This window comes from Nomascus leucogenys, chromosome 12 (assembly GCF_006542625.1).
Source record: "Nomascus leucogenys isolate Asia chromosome 12, Asia_NLE_v1, whole genome shotgun sequence".
NCBI lineage: Eukaryota > Metazoa > Chordata > Mammalia > Primates > Hylobatidae > Nomascus > Nomascus leucogenys.
In genome coordinates this window covers 34,177,676-34,201,194 of record NC_044392.1, presented here as the reverse complement: position 1 = coordinate 34,201,194, position 23,519 = coordinate 34,177,676, and the positions used below count along the sequence as shown (strand labels likewise).

Genomic DNA, 23,519 nt, shown 5'->3' with positions numbered 1-23,519 from the left:
TTTAAGGGAAACTTCATACTGTTTTTCATTGGGACTGCACCATTTTATATTCCCACCAGCAGTGCACAGTGTTCTAATTTCTCCATAAAAAATTAGAGAATTCTGGGGGTTTTTTTCAGATAGTGGCCACCCTAATGAGTATGGGGTATGCTCAACTACCTCATTGTGGTTTTGATTTGCATTTCTCCAGTGATTAGTGATGTTGAGCATCCTTTCATTTGCTTGTTGGTCATTCATGTGACTTCTTTGCAGAAATGTCCTTTCAAGTCCTTTGCCTATTTTTTTATTTTTTTAACTGACCTTCCTTCCTCCCTTCCTTCCTCCCTTCTTCCTTCCTTCTTCCCTCCTTCTTCCCTCTCTCCCGCCCTCCTTCCCTCCTTCCTTCCTTTGTTTTTTTTTTTTTTTTTTTGGTGTTGTTGTTGTTGTTGTTGAGATGGGGTCTTGCTCTGTGACTCAGTTTGGAGTGCAGTGGTGCAATCACGGCTCACTGCAGCCTCAACCTCCTGGGCTCAAGTGATCCTCCCACCTCAGCCTCCTGAGTAGCTAGGACTACAGGTACATGCCACCATGCCTGGCTAATTTTTTTTATTTTTATTTTTTTAGACACAGGGTCCTGCTATGCTGCCCAGGCTGATCTCGAACTCCTGGGCTCAAGCTGTTCTCCTGCCTTGGCCTCCCAAAGTGTTGGGATAACAGGCATGAGCCACCATGCCTGGCCAGTTACTTGTTTTTCTATTGTTGAGTTGTAGGAGTTCTTTATATTCTAGATATTAACCCCTTATGAGATACATGATTTGCAATTATTTTCTCCTATTACATAGACTGTATTTTGACTGTTGTTTCCTTTAATGTGGAGGAATTTGTAAGCTTGATATAGTCTCATTTGTCTATTTTTTGCTTTTGTTTCCTACACTTTTGGTGTCATATTCAAGAAATTATTGTCAAATCCAGTGTCATAAAGCTTTCCTCCTATGTTTTCTTCTAGAAGTTTTATAGTTTCAGGTCTTAGGTTTAGGTCTTTAATCCATTTTGTGTTAATTTTTGTCTATAGTGTAAGATAAGGGTCCAACTTCATTCTTTCACATGTGAATATCCCAGCTTTCCCAACACCATTTGTTGAAGAGATTGTCCTTTCCCCATCATGTGGTCTTGGTAACCTTTTTGAAGATCATTTGTCCATATGCATGAGGGTTTATTTCTGGGCTCTCTATTCTGTTTCATTGGTCTGTATGTCTGTCATTATGCTCGTGCCACATTGTTTTGATTATTGTAGCTTTATATTATGTTTTGAATTCAGGAAGTGTGAAGCCTCCAATTTTGTTCTTTTTCAAGGTTGTTTTGGCAATTGGGGTCCCTTGAGATTCCATATGAATTTTGAATTTTTTTTCTATTTCTGCAAAAAAAAGCTATTGAAATTTTGATAGGTATTACATTGAATTTGTAGATAGCTTTGGGGGTATGGCCATTTTAACAACATTAAGTCTTCTGATCCATGAACATAGAGTGTGTTTTGTTTATTTGCGTCTTTAATTTCTTTCAGGAATGATTTGTAGTTTTCAGTGTATAGGTGTAGTTTTCAGCTTACTTCCTTGGTTAAGTTGACTCATAAGTATTTTACTCTTTTTGTTGCTATTGTAAATGGGATTGTTTTCTTAATTTTTTCTTGGATTGTTCATTGTTAGTACATAAAAGCACAACTGGTTTTTTATGCTAATTTTGTATCATGTAACTTTGCTGAATTCATATAATAACTCTAACTGTGTTTTGGTGTGCAATTTTCAGGGCTTTCTACATGTAAGATCATGTCATTTGTGAACAGAGATCATTTTACTTCTTCCTTTCTGATTTGTATGCCTTTTATTTCTTTTTCCTGCCTAATTGCTCTGGCTAGGACTTCCAGTACCAAGCTGAATAGAAGTGGTAAGAGGAGGCAAGCTCACCTTCTTCCTGGTCCTAGAAAGCTTTCAGTTGGCTGGGTGCAGTGGCTCATGCCTATAATCCCAACACTCTAGGAGGCCGAGGTGGGTGGATCATTAGAGGTCAGGAGTTTGAGATCAGCCTGGCCAACATGGTGAAACCCCACCTCTACTAAAAATACAAAAATTAGCCAGGTGTGGTGGTGCACACCTGTAATCCCAGCTACTTGGGAGGCTGAGGCAAGAGAATCACTTGAACCTGAGAGGTGGATGTTGCAGTGAGCCGAGATCATGCCACTGCACTCCAGCCTGGGTGACAGAGTGAGACTATATCTCAAAAAACAGGAAAACAAAAAAGAAAGCTTTTAGTTTTTCACTGTTGACTATAATGTTAATTGTGGGCTTTATATTGTTTTGTTTTGTTTTTGTTTTTTGAGATGGAGTCTCACTCTGTTGCCCAGGCTGGCGTGCAAAGGCATGATCTCGGCTCATTGCAACCTCTGCCTCCCAGGTTCGAGTGATTCACCTGCCTCAGCCTCCCGAGCAACTGGGACTACAGGTGCGTGCCACCACAGCCGGCTAATTTTTGTATTTTTAGTAGAGACGGGGTTTCACAATATTAATCAGGCTGGTCTTGAACTCCTGATCTCGTGATCCGCCCTCCTCAGCCTCCCAAAGTGCTGGGATTACAGGCGTAAGCCACCATGCCCGGCCCACTTATAGTTTTACTTTTTAAAATATAGGGCTTTGAGACTGGTTTTAAAATATTAAATTTAGTTGAAACTAGTCACACATTAGAAATGATAGCCCAGGATGACCAACTGGCAACAGAAAAATCTGCATATGTATTTTCTAGATGTGGGCTTATGGAGACATGTGGGGCCACACCTGTCTTGTGAGCTATGTTCTCTAATGCTTAGGTTTCAAGCAGGGTGGTTGACAAAACATATCCAGCTCGTGTAACTAACGATAAGTCATTTGCCTGGGTGGTCCTTTAAAGCCAACCTTGACGTTTCACACATGTGAACCCGATTGACCAATGAATGGAGAACACTCTTTGTGGGTCTGCTGAGGAAGAAGAACTTGGAGAGACTCATCACCATTTTCCTTCTAGGTTCTTAGTGGCTTTAGAAACTGAAGTTCTCTAAGTTTCTCTCTAGACTTTGATGAGAGGCAGAAGAAAAAGCAACCAGGAAAGAACAATATAGTGCTCTGATATGTCTCAGAGCCAACTACCATGAATACCAAAACAGACATTGGCAAGCAAGGATACAGAACTGTGAATTGCAGCTACAAGAAATTAAGAAATACCACCCTAAGCAGGACCAAGTTGAATTTGGAAGCTATGGCTTGTTTTTGTTTTTGTTTTTAAGTGATAAGCTGACTTGAGATAAAAGGAAGGAGAGAAGGCTCATTCCTTCAATTACCAACTACTTCCTGAACATGAATAAGCATGAATAAGGCATATAAGTGGGCACTATAGAATATTGAGGAGAAAAGACACACCCATTCATCACTATGATGTGACATAGAGATAAATACCATGAGGGGGTGAGGAAAGAGAGCTATGGGCAATGCACACTGTTAATGATTTAGGAATTCCTCCTCCCTGAGCAAGCAATCAGATCATCATCTTTAGCTCATCAACAGCTAATATTACAGTCCCTAATGCCCTTTCTTACCATCCCACTTCCTTCTTACCAACCCTAGTTCTAGTTTTGCTCTACCAGCCTTAGGGTAATCATGATCTGGTGCAGGGAAGTGGGAAAAGAGGCACTAGGCAGACAAACAGACCATGGCAGACAGATAATTCATGAAGCCTTAAACGCAGCTGCAGAATTAAAACAGAAATGTCAAGGGAACAAAGTGTTCCAGCTGACTTAACTTCCTGTTGATATGTCTCTGGGGAGGAGGGGTGAGGTCTGGAGTTCTAGTGTTGGGGTAGAGGGAGGGCAGGGGGTCTGGTGCCGGTGGGAGCAGGACTTACGTCTTTTCAGGCATGGGTACTCAGGAGTTGAGTTTCCATCTGCAAGGCTGTTGACACTCACTTCCTGAGGCTGGCCATGGTCAGAGGAGTCTCTCAGCTATTGATGTGCCCAACCTACAGAAAAACAGGATGTTAGGTTTCAGATCTGAATGAGCCATGAGATGCAAATTCCTTTTCCACCCCACCCCCACCCCTCTCCCCAACGGCTGCCACCCACACCATTCCCCTTTCCGCGGCAAAGCATTCATCTCCCTGTGTGACTTCCATCAGGGGCTGTCTGCGTCCTTTGCTTCATTGCCGCCTGGCTGTGAGGGGTCAGATTAGTGCTTAACCCATTTCATTATGGTTTCAGATTTATGGTCATTTTGATAGGAGTTCCTTACCACATTCCTGGGTGACTGATGAGAACTCTTATCAAATTAGAAAAGGAGAACAGTAAAGTCACTTTGCTCTCTGCAAATCACCTATCTGGTAGGATCTTCGAATCCCCAGGCCTCACTTTGGCCCCTTTGCCTACAGGTTATCTATAGATAATTGGTTGTCAAATCTTTCTTTCCCTTGGTTACTCTCATCCCATCTCTTTCTCTTTGTTGCCACCTAAAAGCCCTTCCATGTGCAATGAAGGAAACAGAAGCAGAAAATACAAATCAGAAGCCACTGCTCAAGTTCAATTATCTTCAAAATACAAATATCACCCATTTTCACAGAGGCAAACACCAAGCACAAAACTCTCCCAGAACAACATTCTGAGTGCAGCAGGATCTCCACAAGGAGGCTGAAATGGATTCCAAACTTTGTGCCCACTCAAAGGACTGATGTGCACCCTGTTGGAGCGGGCCCCGCAAACCTGAGGACTGAAGCTGGCTCTGGCAATAGCTCACGTTCTCTTCTACCCCCTCTGCAGGCTCCCGGGGCTCTTTGCTCACAGGATCCTTCCACACAAAGTTCTGCCATCAGCCCCTGCACCGAGCACACCTAAGTCAACGACTTCTTCCTCTTGCCCCCAAGGCCTTCCTTGATGCTCCATCCTAGTCCTTCCGGCCTTCCTCAGTACCCAGCAACATCAGTCTCACACTGCTTCGGCACATTTAGTATTTAGCTTGTATTCTGATTCAAAGGCTCAAGGATCTATTACTGCCTTTTCAGATAAATGACACTCACAAGGTATGAACTCTATGCTTGCCTCATGGGTCCTAGAGTGGTATTAGGTACACCAAGATGAGAAAAGTCTTTAAAAATCTCAAAGATTATCACACAGCAGGAAGCAGGCAGTGTAATTATAACATACTCCCAAACCATAAAAATATGGAAGAGACTTCAGCACCAGGAGTTGTGACTGTATACAAGGAGATGATAGTACATAAACTAGTTGATATGTGTGGTAAATAGGAAAAAAGGTCAGGTCTTTAACTGTGCTATGGTATACTGTATATTACAACTCCCTATGTTATTACTACATTTTTAAGTGGGCATGTGAGAAGTGGATGACAAAATGAATTATCTACCTTTTTGCATGGGGCTAGTGTGCACTCATTCATCCAACATGTATTGATTCACCAGATTTGAAGGTGGCACTGATCATAGAACTTTGACCGAGATAGGGTGGAATGTGCCTTAATTAAGCGTAAAGTTTCAAAAGAATATAAAGAAAGTAGATGGGGCCGGGCGTGGTAGCTCATGCCTGTAATCCTAGCAATTTGGGAGGCTGAGGTGGATGGACCGAAACCAGCCTAACCAACATGGTGAAACGCCGTCTCTAATAAAAATAAAAAAGTTAGCCAGGTGTGGAGGTGGGCGCCTATAATCCCAGCTACTGGGGAGACTTAGACAGGAGAATCGCTTGAACCTGGGAGGCGGAGGTTGCAGTGAGCCGAGATCGTGCCATTGCACTCCAGCCTGGGTAACAGAGCAAGACTCCATCTCAAAAAACAAAAAAGACGGAAGTAAATGGGCAATTATATAATAATTCTTTCAATGGCAGTAATAGTACAGGTGTTGAATGGCACATAGGAAATATCTCTCTCCCAGGTGGTGGGAGAGTGGGGAAAGGGGTGGTGGTGGTCAGGACCATCTTCCTAGAGAAAGCCTGAACGAAGAACTCTTATTCAAAAATGAATAAAAATTCACTTTGTGCAAATCAGGAAATGTATTCCAGACAGAGGGAAGAGCCCATTCAGGGACCTGAAAGCAGCTCAGGATGCCTGGAGTCTGGAATACTGGCTGTTCTCTATTGAGAAGAGGCCAGACAGATAAGTGCAGCCATGTCAGGAAGGGGTGTGAGTGAGCCATCTAAGAAGTTAGCCTTTATCCTGAATGCTTCTGGGAGCCAGTTACATGTTCTAGAAAGATTACTGCCTGTGGAGTGGAAAATAGATGGGGTGAGGGGAGTATGAGTCAAGGCTGGAGGTAAGGAGAACAACTAGAAGATGCAGAGATTAACTAAGACACTGTTTTCATAATCCCGATGTAAGAGGGCAGTGACAGTGATGGAGGGAGGGGAGATGATGTCAGGGTACTTCAGAGCTAGAACGGCAGCACCTGATTGCTAAAGATGAAGGATAAATCAAGAGTGATTCCCAGGTTTCTGTCATGAGCAAATGGACGGATACTGAGGTCACTACAAGAGGGAAAGAGAAACTATCAGGCGGGGACACATTTGCAAATGAGCACTTTGCCAAAGTCAAAAACAAGAACACGTTGTGCAGAAAACTTTTGACATACTTCTCTGCCTGTTATCCATGTAAAAAGACAAAGGGGGATGAGTCATAGGTGGGATTTGGATACTATTGTTTCTTATAATCTGTTTATTTGTATAGAATCATTGGAGATAATTGTTTTAAGGCCAAGTGGGTAACCTCCAGCTTGGGCAAGTTCCTGCCCACTTCGAGGTACTGATTTGAATTAGTAAATGCCCTTAGAGGCAAAACTGCAACATCACTTAACCTTACCAACAATATCCTAAAGAAATTATATCAAAAAAACCTTAATTCCAGTAAACATCACCTCATTTTCTAGGAGAAATTAGTTCTTTGTTAAGAATGAGAAAAAGGATTATCAATACCAACTGCTGTTCAAAATTCAGATAGGAATTAAAACACTTTAAATTCTAACAATGGTTACTCTTATTTTTTTCAATTTACAATTGTTTTTCCTCCACGAATGATGTTAGGCTTCTCACTCCCTTTTTCTGCACCGCATTGTCCCATCTTTCTGTTTCTCTCTCTTTCTCTCTCTCTCTCTGTGTGTGTGTGTGTGTGTGTGTGTGTGTGTGTGCGCATCTGTTTCTCTCTCTGCCCTTCCCTGCCAGTCTCTTTCTCCCCATCTCTGCTCCACAGTTTTCTGAGGGTCAACCTCTTTCTTTGTACTGATACATGGGTCTGATTTCATCTTCTTATAAGTTTGTATCTATCTGAATCAGTTGAATACCTTCAGCTATAACAAAAAATCATAACTCAGCCAGGCACAGTGGCTCATGCCTGTAATCCCAGCACTTTGGGAGGCCAAGGCAGGAGGATCACTTGAGGTAAGGAGTTCGAGACCAGCCTGGCTAACATAGCGAAACCCTGTCTCTACTAAAAATACAAAAATTAGCCAGGCATGGTGGTGGGCGCCTGTAATGCCAGCTACTCGGGAGGCCAGGGCAGCAGAATCACTTGGACCTGGGAGGCGGAGGTTGCAGTGAGCCGAGATCGCAACACTGCACTCCAGCCTGGGTGACAGAGCGAGACTCCATCTCAGGGGGTGGGGGGAGGGAAGATCATAACTCAAATGGCTGAAGCCATAAAGAAATGTATTGCTCTGCTGGGCACAGTGGCTCATGCCTGTAATCTCACCACTTTGGGAGGCTAAGGCAGGCAGATCACAAGGTCAGGAGTTTGAGACCAGCGTGGCCAACATGGTGAAACCCTGTCTCTACTAAAAATACACTAAAAATAGCCAGGCATGGTGGCTTGCGCCTGTAATCCCAGCCACTCCGGAGGCTGAGGCAGGAGAATTGCTTGAACCCAGGAAGTAGAGATTGCAGTGAGCCAAGATCGAGACATTGCACTCCAGCCTGGGCAAGAAAACAAGACTCTGTCTCAGGAAAAAGAGAAAGAAAGAAAGAAGAAAGAAGGGGAGGGGAAGGGAGGGGAGGGGAGGGGAGAAAGAAAGGAAAGAAAGAAAGAAAGAAAGAAAGAAAGAAAGAAAGAAAGAAAGAAAGAAAGAAAGAAGAAAGAAAGAGACAGAAGAAAGAAAGGGAAGAAAGAAAGAAAGAAAGAAAGAAAGAAAGAAAGAAAGAAAGAAAGAGAGAAAGAGAGAAAGAGAGAAAGAGAGAAAGAGAGAAAGAGAGAAAGAGAGAAAGAAATGTATTGCTTCACCTAACAAGAAGTCCAGAAGGGGAAGTCATCTCAGGGTTGCTTGATTCAGCACCTCAACAAAGTTATTGGGTTTTTTATTCAATGGATATTCACTGAGCACCTATTTGTGCCTGGCCTTGATTTGGGCACACAGGAAACACACTGAAAAAAAAGAAACAAAAGTATCTGTGTTCATGGAGTTTACATTCTGGCTTTTTGCAGCTTTGCCTCATGGTAGCAAAATGGCTGTTGCAGTTCCAGGCATCATTATAAGGTAGGATAACATCCAATATTTACAGGGCATCTCTTCCTGTGTGTTTCTTTATCGGAAAGGGTAATGCTTTCCCCCTTTTGTCTCATTAGCCAAAATTTCCTCACTTACCCCTCCCTAAAAAATAAAACAGTTTCTGACAAGGGGAATGATATTTCTAAAACTGGCTTAGACTATGCAGGAAATATCTTTTCATTGAACTTTAAAAAACCCATTAACACCAGGCGCCGCTCCCTATTGTTCTAGCATGGGGCCCAGGCCCAGATTTTTTTCTTTTAAACAGGGTCTCACTCTGTTGCCCAGACTGGAGTGCAGTGGCATGATTGTATCTCACTGCAGCCTTGAATTCCTGGCTCAAGCGATCCTCCCACCTCATCCTCCTGAGTAGCTGGGACAGATTTTTTTTTTTTTTAAGAGATGGGGTCTCACTACACAACCCAGACCGGTCTCTACCTCAAGTGATCTTCCTGCCTCAGCCTCCCAAAGTGTTGGAATTATAGGCATGAGCCACTGAATCCAGCCAAGAAAGATTTTTTCCAAAGCTCCCTGGGTCATTCTAATTTACAGCCTGACTTGAAATTGTTGTGCAGGAGCCCTGCATGATATACTTTTTAGGTTTAAGAAGGTTTGAGCTTCCTTGGTAGATTTACCTAATGTCATTCCTAAAACCTGGGGTAATGTGTTAGAAGGAGAAGGTTGTGATCTTTTGGGACCTCTAAGTCACCCCCTTGGGTTTTCCATCAACACTGTTTTTTAGCCTCAGTTATTAGACCAGTGTCTTCTCCTAGCCCCATCCCTCATTGGCCCTTCTCTCAGCTGGAGACCACCCAGTCCTTTTCTTAGAGTGCCTGAGCTGAGTGCAGTCTCTATCCTCACAGCCACCCTTTCCTCAGTCCAGTCTGGAACTCTTTTGTTTTCTTCTTTTTAAAAAATTAAATCTCTCCCCCCAAATTATGAAAATACATGTGTTTACTGTAACCATTGAAACAGCACAAAGTTATTTTTACCAAGAAATATTTGAATAATCTTCCTCTTCCTGTATCCATTCTCTGTTATTCCAGAAGATGAGGCCCTCTCTGGGCCTGTCTCTCTCCATGGCCAGTGCCCTCAGGCCCCGGCTTGTCTGTGGATCTCTGTGGTGGGGTAAGGAGGAGGGGGTGACAAAAAGCTGGCACAGGAGTCAGTCCAGAATCAAAGCAGTGTGAGGGCTCAATTCTTCCCCCCAACTACCTTTTTTCTTAATTTTTAAAATTGAAACAATTTTATTTATTTATTTATTGAGACAGGGTCTCACTCTGTCACCCAGGCTGGAGTGCAGTGGCACGATCACAGCTCACTGCAGCCTCGACCTCCCAGGCTCAAGCAATCCTCCCACCTCAGCCTCCCAAGTTGCTAGGACTACAGTTTGTAGTATACCACCATGCCCAGCCAATTTTTTTATTTTTTATAGAGACAGGGTCTTGCCATGTTGCCCAGGCTGGTCTCAAACTCCTGAGCTCAGGCAATCCTCCCACCTTGGCCTCCCAAAGTGCTGCGATTACGGGCATGAGCCACTGTGGCCAGCCTGAAATAATTTTAAACTTTGAGAAAAGTTATAAAGTTAACACAAAGAACTCCCATATAGCCTCCCACCCAGAATTCCTTTCAGTTTTGCCAGTTATCCTAATCATTCCTTTAATATGCTTGGCTCAAACAAGCCAACCCAAACCACTCATTTAACCCAGTTGTCATGTCTCTCCAGTCTCCTTTAACCAGAGCCCTTCCTCAGCCTTTCCTTGACTTTCCTGACATTGACACTTATAAAAATTACAGACCAGTCATTTTGAGGAATGTCTTCCTATTTGGTTTGTCCAATGTTTCCTCATGATTAGATTCAAGTTATGTCCTTTTGGCCAGAATATTACAGAAGTGATGGTGCATTCTTACTGCGTCTCATCATGTGACATCAATTTGTTTCATTACTGGTGATGTTGACTTTGGTCACTTGATTAATATGATGTCTATTAAAGTTTCTTCTCTGTAAGGTTGCTTTTCTCCTTGTTGTAATTAATCAGTGACTTGAGGGAGCTAGTTTAAATTATGTAAAACCTCATTCCTTACCCCGCTTTTACCAATAGATTTAGCATACAACTTTGTTTCTTTCCTAAAAGTAATTTAACTATGATGGTTGTTAGATGGAAAATTTCTAACTTTTTTTACACATGTTAGTTGGCATTTTCTATGTTTTTCTTTTCTTTTTTTTTTTTTTTTGAGATGGAGTCTCGGTGTGTCTCCAGGCTGAATGAAGTACAGTGGGGTGATCTTGGCTAACTGAAACTCCCGCCTCCCAGGTTCAAGCTATTCTCCTGCCTCAGACTCCCGAATAGCTGGGATTACAGGCGCACACCACCACACCTGGCTAACTTTTGATTTTTAGTAGAGACAGGGTTTCACCATGTTGGTCAGGCTGGTCTGAAACTCCTGACCTTAGGCAACCCACCTGCCTCGACCTCCCAAAGTATTGGGATTACAGGTGTGAGCCACCGCACCCAGCCCATTTTCCATGTCTTGAATGTGTCCTCCAAAGTTTATGTGTTGGGAACTTAATTCCCAATGCAACAATATTTTGAGATACGACCTTTAAGAGATGATTATGTTTATGAGGGCTCTCCTCTCATGAATGAATTAATGCTGTTGTCTCAGGAGTGGGTTAGTTATCAAAAGAGTGGGTTCCTAATAAAAGGATGAGTTCAGCTCATTTCCTCCCCTCCACCCTCCCCCTCTCTCTCCCTCTCTCTCATGCTCCCTCTCACCAATGCATGCCTTTCTTTCTTTCTTTTTTATGTAGAGACAGAGTCTCAATATATTTACCAGGCTGGTCATGAACTTCTGGGCTCAAGTGATCCTCCAACCTCAGTCTCCCAAAATTCTGAGATTACAGGCGCCACCATACCCAGCCCATGCAACGCTTTTCAACATGATGTAGCAAGAAGGCCCCCACCAGATGTTAATGCTATGCTCTTGGACTTCACAGCCTCCAGAACTATTTGCCAAATAAAAATTTCATTATAAATTACCCAATCAGTGGTATTCTGTTATAGCAGCATAAAATGGACTAAGACAGCATTGTACTGTAAGAAAGAACTTTCTCTTCTACTTCTTCACTTAGATATTTATATCATCGTAGATTCATGAGCTCCCATTTTATTTGAAGAGTTCTAATCCATTGCTTTCATTACTTATTTTGATTTTTATGCAATCTCAATATAACTGGCAGGAGCGCCTGTAAACTGATTTTTGTATCATTTTAACATCTCCCCATCACTCTTTGAGTACTTCCTTATTTTCTGCTACAGTAAGATGTTCCAGACTTATCTTGTCCTACCTGCCCTGGCCCTGTAATTAGCCATTTACTCTAAGAAGTCCTGGTTCTATTAATGAAGCACAGTAGTTAGAAACCAAGATCCGGGCTTTATGTGCACCTATTGTTACTGGGGTGTCATTGAGGCTTTCTCAGTGCATCAAACCAGGAAATATATGCATGCATGTACACACATTTATATCTAAACTTACTTCCATATCTATCTATGTATACTGAAAACCATGACCTCACACCAATACCTCCTATTCCAATGCAACATCCCAGGGTTCATTCTAGCCCTTCTCCTTTGCATATTTGTACATCCCTTCCCCATCAGTGAGGAATCTGGCTCCCATTGTCCTCAAGGTATCTAAATATCTATCTGCTCAATTTCTCAATGTAGCCAATTTCCTGATCTCTGCAGGGCCGCTACCCCACAAGCCTAGTCAAAAGCTCTCCTCATGAAGTCCCCAGCCTATGCTGACTGCCTTCTCCGTCACTCCAATATCCTCCCGCTGCAGTCCCACTGCTGCTGTGCTGTCTTTCTCCTCAATTTCCTCATCTGCCTTTGGGAAACTTTCCATTACAGGTTCTTAAACACATAAAAACACTTCAGACTTTGTGCTTTCATTTCAATGTAATTCAAATTTGTTCCTCAATGACAGTTACAGCAAAATGAATTGGGATTTGTGTGTGTGTGTGTGTGTGTCATTATATCTTGTTTTGCCAAATTCCCAGAATTTAGGAATGAATGGTATTATGTAAAATGTTATATATATTATATGTTTATATTATTTTATATATTTATATTGTATATATTTATATTTTATATTAATATAACTATATTACATAGATGATGTTTCATGTAATACCATATTAGGTAATTTTTACCTATATATGCATTTACCTATACCATACTAGGTAGTATTTGTAGTCATAAAAGAATATTTGCTTCTTGCTCTTCATTTTTCAAATAGATGATCAGCAGTACAGTGCATCCACTATAAACAGCTGATGGATTGGAGCTCTTTGCAATTCTGCTTGAAAGCTAATTAAGTTACTACTTATTGTGGCTTTTCATGATCTTTTCTTCCACTGGGTCCTTATTCCCATGGGAGACCCATCTCTGAAAGACTCTGTCTTTGACTTAGAAGGAAACATCCTAATTTGCTTCACTTGTGCATTCATTCATGCACATATTCACCAAATTATTTTTATTTTACTTTATTTTTTTAGAGACAAGGTATTATTCTGTTGCCAAGGCTAGAGTGCTCACTGCAGCCTTGAACTCCTGGGCTCAAGCCATCCTCCACCTCCCAAAACACTGGGATTTCAGGTGTGAGCTACCACCTGGTCTCATTCACTAAATATTTATTGAGGGCCTTCTATATGCCTGGCTCCTCCCCATACGCCCCTCCCCTGGCTGAGCTGTATCTCTGGTGTTCTTGTTCTTGTTTTTTTGTTTTTTGTTTTTTGTTTTATTTAGATGGAGTCTCACTCTGTTGCCCAGGCTGGAGTGCAGCTGCACGATCTCGGCTCACTGCAACCTCTGCCTTACGGGTTCAAGCAATTCACTTGCCTCAGCCTCCTAAGTAGCTGGGATTACAGGCGCATGCCACCACGCCTGGCTAATTTTTGTATTTTTAGTAGAGATGGGGTTTTGCCACGTTGGCCAGACTGGTCTCAAACTCCTGACCTCATGATCCACCTGCCTCGGCCTCCCAAAGTGCTGGGATTGTAGGTGTGAGCTACCGCACCCGGCATTTGTTTTTTGTTTTTGTCAGGGTCTTGCCTCTGTCACCCAGGCTGGAGTGCAGTGGCAAGAATTTGGCTCACTGCAACCTCTGCCTCCCGGGTTCAAGCAATTCTCCTGCTTCAGCCTCCCAAGTAGCTGAGATTACAGGCATACGCCACCTTGCCCAGATAATTTTTGTATTTTTTTAGTAGAGATGGGGTTTCACTATGTTGGCCAGGCTGGTCCCTAACTCCTGACCTTGTGATCCACCTGCCTCACCTCCCAAAGTTCTGGGATTACAGGCATGAGCCACCGCGCCCAGCCTGGTGTTTTTATTGTTAGTTACCTGATGACCTCTACTTATTGCGTGGCTGGTTCTGGCTATCAGGATATATGAAGGGGAAGGCCCAGGGTAGAGTGAAGGAAGTGGTTCCGTGTTAGCCAGCCAGACCTCCAGAGAGAGAGGGGAACCAACTCCTCGGAAAGTCACTTTCCCTTCCCCTTGGGCTGTTGTTTCCTCCCAGCCCCCAGAGCAGCCAGTTACAATCCCAGATAACCCAGCAAACCTGGGTGTTTATCAGCAGTTACTGCTATTCTGGCTCCTGGAGATCTTCTGTAGGGACAGGAGAAGAAGATAAGGGGAGTACACACACCACACCTACTCATGGCTGCCTAAACACAGCTCGGGGCTACCTCTTGGTCCCTCCCTCCCTGTTTTCCACCCCCTCCCTCAGGAGAAGTCCCAGTCTGGGGCCCAAATAGCTCTGGAGCAGCATTAAGCTCTGCACTGGGGACCCAGGAGCATAGTGGAGGCCCAGCTTGTTTGCTTTGTGGTCATCTGTTCTCAGCCAAGGGAGGCCTGAGCAGGGCGTGGGGAGCAGCTGCAAGTCACCTTGGGTGACTGTGATGTTATCGAGGCCTAACGGTTTCCTCTGGGTAAGCACTTCCGCCCTCCTGTTTGTGAAGCCAGAAACCTGTGCTGGGGCAGCCCCACTCTGAGCACAAAGGAGGACTAGGTAGAGGGAGAAAGGAAAAGGCCCTGTGGAGCAGAGTTAGAAGACCTGGTAGTAGACTGCGCAGTCATCATTATGTCCTGGCACCTTTAAAAAGAAGAAAGGAAAAAATCACAAGCAAAAGTGTGCCTTGCAAGTTACCTGTAAATACCCTTCCTTGCTGCCGAATCTGCTCTAGAGTCTTCACCTGAGCAGCCATGGGGCTGGACTGGGAGGGGCCTCACTATTAATTCCTGGGAGTGAGGGCTCTTTTCACTGGGTCCCCGAGTGCCTGTCTCTAAATAAAAGAAATATCAGGCTCTTATTCATCTGAAGCTTGTACATGGGGCTAAGCATGATAAAAACAGCCACTCTTTGCAGAGTGCCTACTACATTGTATAGGTGAGGAAAATGATAATCAGAGCAGTTAAGTGACTTGTCTAAAAAATACAGCTAGAAAGTAGCAGAGCTGGAATTCAGCCCTCAATCTGTCTGTTCCTAAACCAGGGGTCTTCCTCTATGCTTAGCTAAGCTAAAGAACTAGAAGCCACTCTGGCATTAGGGCTGCCAGTGTTTTAGAAAGTTGGGCCTTAGAAAGTTCTAGGACAGGAAGGAGGCCATATTTCTAAGACTGGTACCCAAAGCAGCAATCTAAGTGCCTGAAAGTGCAAAGATGGTGCGGGATAAGCAGAATCAGGGCAGTCTTTGTAGCAGGAGCAGACTCTCAGCCTTTTTTCTCTACTGTTTCTCCACATGTCTCTTCACAGCGCTCACCATCACTTGTCCCATTGCCCACCTCTGATGGGGCTCCCCTCCCCTGGCTGAGTTGGGGTTGGGCCGGTGAAAATGCTGTGGGATAACCCAGAGGCGTCATATACCCAGCCAATACCCTGGCGCTCACAGGTCTCTGAAGGCATTTTCCTGTTTCTCTCTGCGGAAGGGTCCGAAGGGGGCCGGGATCCGGGTAGCAGGGAGCGACCCTGGTGCAGATTCCAGTCCCCGCATCCCTCCCACGCGGTCTCTTTGCTGCCCAGCCGGGATGGCCCCAAAGGAAGGTTGCTATGCTGAGCCCTATGGGAATCAAATGTTGAGCATCTTGCCCTTGACTATATTTAACAGGAATGGAGACGAGGCCCTTTAGCAAGCAGCTTGTGGGAGCCAAAATTCCCACAAAACCGAATGCATCAGTCAAAGCAAGGTTGAAGAAAAGATTTACCACTTCAGGGAGCTTGGAAAACTTTGCGTGGATTCCTCGTTTTCCTCCTCCTCCTCCTTCTCCTCGTACACAGATGATAGATGGATAGATAGTAGTTTCCTGAAAGGTGGAGAGGAAAAGAGGTGAGAAGGGAAAGGTGGTCCCGTCGGCGCCACGCTGAGCTCTGAAGCCTCTGTCTGAAGGGCTCCTCTTTTGGGAGAACACAAACGCCTTCCACCAGGGAGGGTCCTCGAACTCCACCCAAGAACTGCAGGGAAACCAGGTATGACAGTAATGCAATTTTAAAAAGAGGGAGAGGAAGAAGGAAAGCAGGAAGGATGGACACAAAAGAAGGAAATCGAAAAGAGAGGAAATAAAAAGAATTAAAGGACCACTCTAATTCTTGAAGGGACAGGAAAAAGAAAGAAGGCGCATTAAGCGAGGGAGACGTTTAGAAGGACTGAGACCGTGGCAAAGCCCAGGGTCCTGAGAAACTTCGCGAGACAGAGGGGCCCGGCGGCTGCCCATCCCCATGTTTGGGCACATGGAGTCGTGGCTCCCGCTCTTGAGTCCTGCCCTGGGAGGGACAGTATCTGTTTAGATTTGCGTCTAAATTTAAACCCTGATCGTCGGCCTCCCTCCCCGCTCCCCACCCTCCCCTCCCCTCCCCTTCCTCCCTCCCTCCTCCTCCTTCCTAGTTCTCTCGCGCAGGGCCCCCGCGGCCGGGGCAGTCCCGCAGCCGAGCGCAGCTGGGCGCGCGCCGCCGCCCACTCGCCCTGTGCCCGCCGCAGCCCGAAACTGGCCACGGCCGGGAGCGGAGGGGACAGCGGGGATCGTGAGCTCCGGCCTGAGCGAGCGGGTGCGTCTGCCGCGGAGTCGGCACCTGAAGGACATGGAGGTAAAGGACCCCGGAGGGGGATGCGGGGCTGAGCGGTGAGCGGGGTATCGGGCGCCCCTTCCTCGGGCGGCTGCCCCTTCCTCGGGCGGCTGCCCCTGCCCTGAGCATGGAGCACGCGGCTCATCGCTGCTGCCAACTAGAAGGGCAAATGCCTGCTGTTCCGACGCCTCCTTGACCAACTCCGAAGGATCATCCCTGGTCCCACCTAGGACACCCGGGTTGGGAGGCTGGGGTTGGTAAGGAGACCTCAGAGGGAGGGAAAAGGGCTTTCCTAGAGGCCCGGGTATTTTGGTTAGGAACTTAAATGCTAAAAAAAAAAAAAAAGAAAGAAAGAAAAAAGAAAAAAAGTTAGGTGCAGCCAAGGTTTGTAAATGGGTAAACGTGTCAGCAAAAACTCTGCAAGAAGGCAGAAGCCCTTGAATATGAAGAGATGGGTATTGAAAGAGAAACAGAACTGGCAACACGAGGCCAGCACGTCTTCGTGGGTCTGTGGGCTTCCCTTTTCGCTTTCGGAGTGGCATTTTAGAGAGTCCAGTTGTCCTCTTGCTTCTGAAGTCCTTCCTGTGTCTGTCGCATCTTCTTCCATAACTTTCTGAAAGCTCCCCTTACCGGTCAGTCGAATGACATTACTTCTGATAAAACTTAAGACTCCCTTGGACACCCCTGCCTCTGAAGCTGTGTGTATGGAGGTATGCTGGCCACATCTGCAGGCTGTGCCAGAGGGAGGCCCCGCACTTCTCTGCCTGCTGAGAGGAGGTCTGGGGACTTTCCTTGTTCTGTTCCAACTTCAGCAGAGGAGTGTTTGGGTGTATTCCCCACATCCCTCTCTTCTGCACATCTTGAGGCTTCCCTATAATGAGACCTGATATGTAGCCCTAAGTCAATCTTAGTAGGACCTGGGGCTTTTGAGAAGATGCAAATGTTATATAGTTTTAAAGGTGATTCCCACTCATATTCAAAAGGAAACCTGTGTTGCTCACTAGACCATGGTCAGTGCAATCAGGATTCACAGTTAACTCTGCTATCTCTTCCCTGCTCCAGGCTCTGTGCCTGGGCCCTGGTGGTCTTTTTATTTTTTTCTTTTGAGACAGGGTCTCATTCTATTACCCAGGCTGGAGTGCAGTGGCACAATCTCAGCTCACTGCAACCTCTGCCTCCCAGGCTCAAAGGATCCTCCCACCTCAGCCTCCCAAGTGGCTGGGACTACAGGTGTGTACCACCATGCCTGGCTAGTTTTAAAATTTTTTGTAGAGACAAGTTCTCACTATACTGCCCATGCTGGTCTTGAACTCCTGGGCTCAAATAATCCTCTAAGCCTTGGCCTCCCAAAGTGCTGGATTTGCAGGCATGAGCCACACCACTCCTGGTCCTGGTTGTGTTTTCTAAGCTAGACTGTGCTCGCCAGCAAAGCTTCATGACTTCTCTAAAGGGGCAATAAGTTTGCCCTTTAGAGAAGTCATGGAGCTGTATTCAGGCATCCAGCCCAACCAGTTGTCTTCAAGGAACAGGGAATCACCTTCAAGGAGACTTTATAGACTGCAAGAACCACTGGAGTCTAAGATGGACCCTGCATAGAAACATTTGGAAGGCCAGGAAGCTCCGGCAGATTAGGGCTGGTGGTGAGGCACGCACACAGCGAAGCTCAGCAGGTGGTGTGCACACATCCACCCAAAGAACACACAAACACAAAACAACAGGGTTCTCTCTGAGCTGGCCACTGCTTCAGGGCAGAGGAGGGAAATGGCCCAGGCAACACCCAGCTTCTTGGGTTGGGTGAAGGCGCCTTAAGAAATTGTTTTAGAAGTGGCTTCCCTCTTCTGGAAGTGTACAAAGTGCCTTAGGCCCCAGGCTGCAGATTCACTATGATGTATGGTCTGTCTAACCTCTTGAAGAAACGGATTGGAGATAAGAGGAAAGCAACTCTTAGACTTCAAGCAGGTTGCTACTGGAGGGCCAAATGCAAGTGTCAACTTTGTTCTAGGAAAACAAGGAGGGTCTCCTTCCACAGAGGCAGTTTCTCCCCCGTCAGCTGAGGAAGGAATAGTGTATGGCAGAGGCCCTGAAACTATCAGCTGAGCAACTTCCTTTGTGGCTTGGGGGGTGGAGGGGATTGCAGTAAAAGAGAAGGCCCTCCCTTATCGAGATGTGTAGTAACTTGTGCAGGATTCCACCAAGTTATCAAAATCACTCCCGTGCTAGGGTTTGGGAGTGACGCAGGGAGGGAATCGCTCAGCCAGCCAGAAGCCTGACAAATCACCCTGCATCTATTGCAGGGCATCAATTTGCTGGTTGGACAGTGGCTGCTTTTGAAGTTTCTTTGTCTAAATGCCAGGAAAACAAAAAACAAAAACAAAAAACAAAACAAACAAAAAAAACAACATGCAACTGCTAGTGAAGAAAGTAAAGAGGAAACCTAGGGGCCAGGGAAGTGACCATTCTTAGCCAGGAAGTAAACTTTTCATGGTGAAGCATGATATGCAGGAGTTGGATTTGGGGGTTTCTGAAAATCTCAGAGTAAAACCCTCTTTTGAGAGGTGAAACTCAGTTTGGGGACATGAAAGCTCTACTGTATCTGGAAAGAAATTAAGTTATATTACTTCTCAGTACTAGGAATCCAAAACAGACCAACGAGGGTTACTCAATATTCATTCTCTAAAGTTCACGTACCTATTGGAAGTCTCTGAGAGATCTTTTTTTAAAGTCACTGTTACCATTATCAACAACATCAATCTTCATCCCTCATAAAGCCCTGTGGAATAAACAAAGTATAGATGCCATCTGATCCCTGCCTTTTAAAAGTTTGCAACCCAATAAAGGGACTATATCCTATCATATATATATAATCTTCAAATGCATAAGTGCCAGTTGAATACTGCTGCAGATCATGAGTTCTGCAGGAGTTCAGACTAGATTAGGTTCAGAAGAAAGATGTGGGTGAGGAGGAGAAGGTATAAGGAATGGGCACAGGGAGAACATGCCAGCTTTGTCCAGCTGGCTGGGAAGGAAGGCAGGAAAGCAGTAACAGAAAAAAATGGAAGTAGTAAGATAAATCCAAGGTCACTGAGTATAGTAGATGCCCAGCTAAGTGGGTGAGTGGGAGCTGAAATCCAAGTCACTTGGAGGAAAAGGTTACTTTTTGTTCATACAAAATCTCCTTGCCTAGTTGAGCCTCAAATGGGTGGCTTTTTCTAATTCATGCAGAGGCCGTCTGCAACCCTTGAAGGCGAGAGTTGTATGGCCCTGGATTCTGCTCCATGGATAGTAGGAAACTCTGAGAGGTGTTGAGGCAGCTGGCAGCAATGATGTAGCAGGGATGATACAGCAAAAATGCCAGTTCATGGAGTGAGCAAGGGAACCAGGTAAGAAAGCATCTTTTCGAGTACAGGTATGTTCTGACTTCAGGATACAATAAGAATGGAGAAGATGGAAAAGAGTAAAGACCAGGCGCTGGAAGGGAAGTCAGAAATCACCAAGCTGCCCAGAAGAGTGAAGTTCTCTATGGTGCCAGGGAAAATGGCAGTACCAACTTTTACAGCTCCATACAAAGCCTTTTGCAGGCAGAGATTTTCTCATTGGTCTTTGAGTCTCCAGAATGAGCACAGTGCCTGGCATATAGTCATATAATTTCTCTATAAAAGTTTGCTTGATAAATGATTAGCAGAAATAGGCAACTCCTTCCTCTCTCGGTCTGCAGCTCAAATGTCTGGAAGCCTTCTGTGAAGCCCCCAGACTCTAAAGCACTCTCAGAGCACTTTGTTCAAGCCACTATTAGAACACTAGGCAGAACTGGAACAGTCAGCCTCCTTAACTGTCACCCCGGAAGTCTCCTTGAAGGCAGGGGCCATGTCTTATATATTTAGAGCCTAATGGGCACCAAGAAAGGCTTGTTCCATGAGCAAATATTGAAGAGGGAAGAAAGATCAAGGTTTTTTTTTAACAAGCAGTGTTTAGATATGTTGGTTTTGATTGTTCTAAGCAGAATGTCCACCACTCCCTAAGAAATACAAACCTGTTATGATACAAATGTGATTCTCCTCTAGAAGAGATAATAGGTAATGCTATTGTGGATAGGAACCCAGAGGACAGAGGTGTGTAAAGAACGAGCTGGAGGCATAGGATGTCACATTTAAATTAATATTCTTAGTCACTTAAATATAAATTGTGTGCACTGCCAATAGCCTGAGGGCACTTAAAAAAGGTATAATTTTCGCCGGGCGCGGTGGCTCACACCTGTAATCCCAGCACTCTGGGAGGTCGAGGCGGGTGGATCACTAGGTCAGGAGATCGAGATCACCCTGGCTAACACGGTGAAACCCTGTCTCTATTAAAAATACAAAAAAAAAATTAGCCGGGCGTAATGGTGGGTGCCTGTAGTCCCAGCTACTCGGGAGGCTGAGGCAGGAGAATGGCGTGAACCCGGGAGGCAGAGCTTGCAGTGAGCCGAGATTGCGCCACTGCACTCCAGCCTGGGCGACAGAGCGAGACTCTGTCTCAAAAAAAAAAAAAATATATATATATATATATATAAAATTTTCACTGACTAAATCCTTTGTTTGTTCAACTAAATTGTAGGCACATCATGGCACTGAAAAAATCATGAATTTCTAACTTAGGTGGAGTCAATAAATGAATCCTTTTCTCTGGGGTAACTGCAAATCTTTCCCAGATATTATTTGTCATTCATGGACCTACTCAGTATTTATTGGGCCCTTATTACATACCAGATCTTGTATTTTAAATGTTACTTAAAAATTATGGAGCTCTCATGTCTTTACATTCTCACAGACTGTCACTATTACTCTGATGAGAATGTGTGTGTGTGTGTGTGCGTGCATGTGTGTGTGTATGTGTACATATTGGTGTATATAATGTGTTTGTTTTGTGACCTACTTTTTCATCCATATCTTTTTACTTTAGTAAACATTTTCTACCACATTTTTTTAAATTATGGGACTAGGAGATAGAAGAGAAACATGTAATGAATCCAAGTCTTAAAAAGATTATTTTGATATTCCACCGTGAAACACTAGGAGAAACACCCACAGCCTTGCTGTTTTTTGACCCACCCACCCTCTCACTGAGCCATATGTTGGCTGTTGGTTGGAGCTGATGGGCCGTAATTAGGAATTGCACAGCCTCTGAAGCTAGAGTTTGGCTCGGTGGACTTGTGGCATGCCCAAATACCCCACATTCCTCTCTGACTCCCACGTGCTCTGTGGGACCCTCACCGTCACACTGGCCCCCACTCAGCAGACATCGTCCATTTGTTGGACTGCGACGACAGGGGGAATTTGGGGAGTGAGACTCTAAGGGCCCAGCCCAGGCCCTATCACAGGAGGGGGTGAGTGTGCATTCCTGGAAAGGAGTCGGGTTTCAGAGCCTGATCCGCAGCGTGGCTCCTCACAGCACTGCGAGCCAGAGCTTGGCGAGTGCGGTTCCGTGGGAAATCTGAACACTGGCGGCTCAGCAGCCCGGTAATCTTATCAGGGCCACAAGGGAAAGCATTTTGGTTCCAGAGAAATCTGAAGGCAGCTCCGCTTTTCTCCAGTAATAATATTTAAGTCTGTGGAGCCAGCCTGACCACCCCTATTCAACTCATTAGAATCTAAAAGTCTCAGAGCTCTGGGTGAAATAAAACAATCTTTAACTGCCCTCTGCCATATGGTAAAGGGATAAACCAACGCACCAAGAGGTATCCTGAGGATTTAGGCACTATTGGACTTTTGGAAAGCCCACAGCTTGCAATTTTTCTCTTACCTGGGGAGTAGTTCAACCCAAGCCTTCAGAAGTAAGACAGAAGGATGGTTCTTGTAGTAGCAAAGTTTCAGTAATGCTTCGGACACAGGATGAATACTGAGTTGCCACCATCAACAGGATTGCCCTAGGAATCTCCTGAAGCTCATCACCAGAGCCAGACCCGAATGAACACTGTCCTGGTTCTTTGGTCTTCTGAGCAGTCAGCCTCCCGTTTTTTTCCTTTGGGGCTTCCTGAATACCCATCTCCTGGGAATTGTGGAAACAGATGGCTAAGCCCATGAGGCTCACCCTGTAGAGCCATTTATTTGGATGGATCAAATCCTATTCCATGGGAAGGGCCTCCAGCCAGTGCAATTCCAAATCCCAGTGAGTCCCTAAGAGAGGTGCAGGGCCTTTACCTCTGTAAGAGACCCCTCTGAGATGCCATTAAAACCTATCCTTAATGAATAGTATTAGAAGCCTCCAAGCTAGAGCAGTCAGGTGGGGGCACTGAGAAATTCTGGACATTGGAACAGACATTATCCCCAGCCAGAAATTCGAGTCAGCATCATAGATGTCTCCAGCCCTTTGTTTTGAACCTGTTTGTACCATGTCAGGGCCAACCTCCTGGCCTTGGGGTAGCAATCACTACTCTTTCCCAGGCTGAATCTTTTATAATTAATCATTAATGATTCACAGCATGCCATATGCCATGCACTAGCTTCTTCTTTTTTTTTTTTTTTTTTAGACGGAGTTTTGCTCTTGTTGCCCATGCTAGAGTGCAATGGCAGAACCTCAGCTCACTGCAACCTCCTTCCAGGTTCAGGCAATTCTCCTGCCTCAGCCTCCCAAGCAGCTAGGATTACAGGCATGCACCACCACACTCGGCTAATTTTGTATTTTAGTAGAGATGAGGTTTCACCATGTTGGTCAGGCTCGTCTTGAACTCCTGACCTCAGGTAATCCACCCACCTCGGCCTCCCAAAGTGCTGGGATTACAGGCCACCACGCCTGGCCCATGCACTAGCTTTTTAGTTAGATTCAGTAAGCACACACTGAGCCCTTACTGCCTGCCAGGCACTGAGGATCTAAAGGGGTACATATCTACTAGC

At 45.1% G+C, this 23,519-nt stretch overlaps 1 protein-coding gene across 2 annotated transcripts in view; it reads left to right on the top strand.

Moving 5' to 3' along the window:
- Positions 1-16,338: 16,338 nt before the first annotated feature.
- The window catches only part of RCSD1 (RCSD domain containing 1), a 79,200-nt gene continuing 72,019 nt past the window's right edge, over positions 16,339-23,519 (top strand). Inside the window, exon 1 of one of the 2 annotated variants that reach the window (XM_030824028.1) lies at positions 16,339-16,671. In XM_030824028.1, the coding sequence (XP_030679888.1) occupies positions 16,666-16,671 (6 nt within the window). In that variant the 5' untranslated portion in view covers positions 16,339-16,665. The remainder of the gene's footprint in view (positions 16,672-23,519) is intronic. The other variant, XM_030824029.1, reaches the window with a different exon arrangement.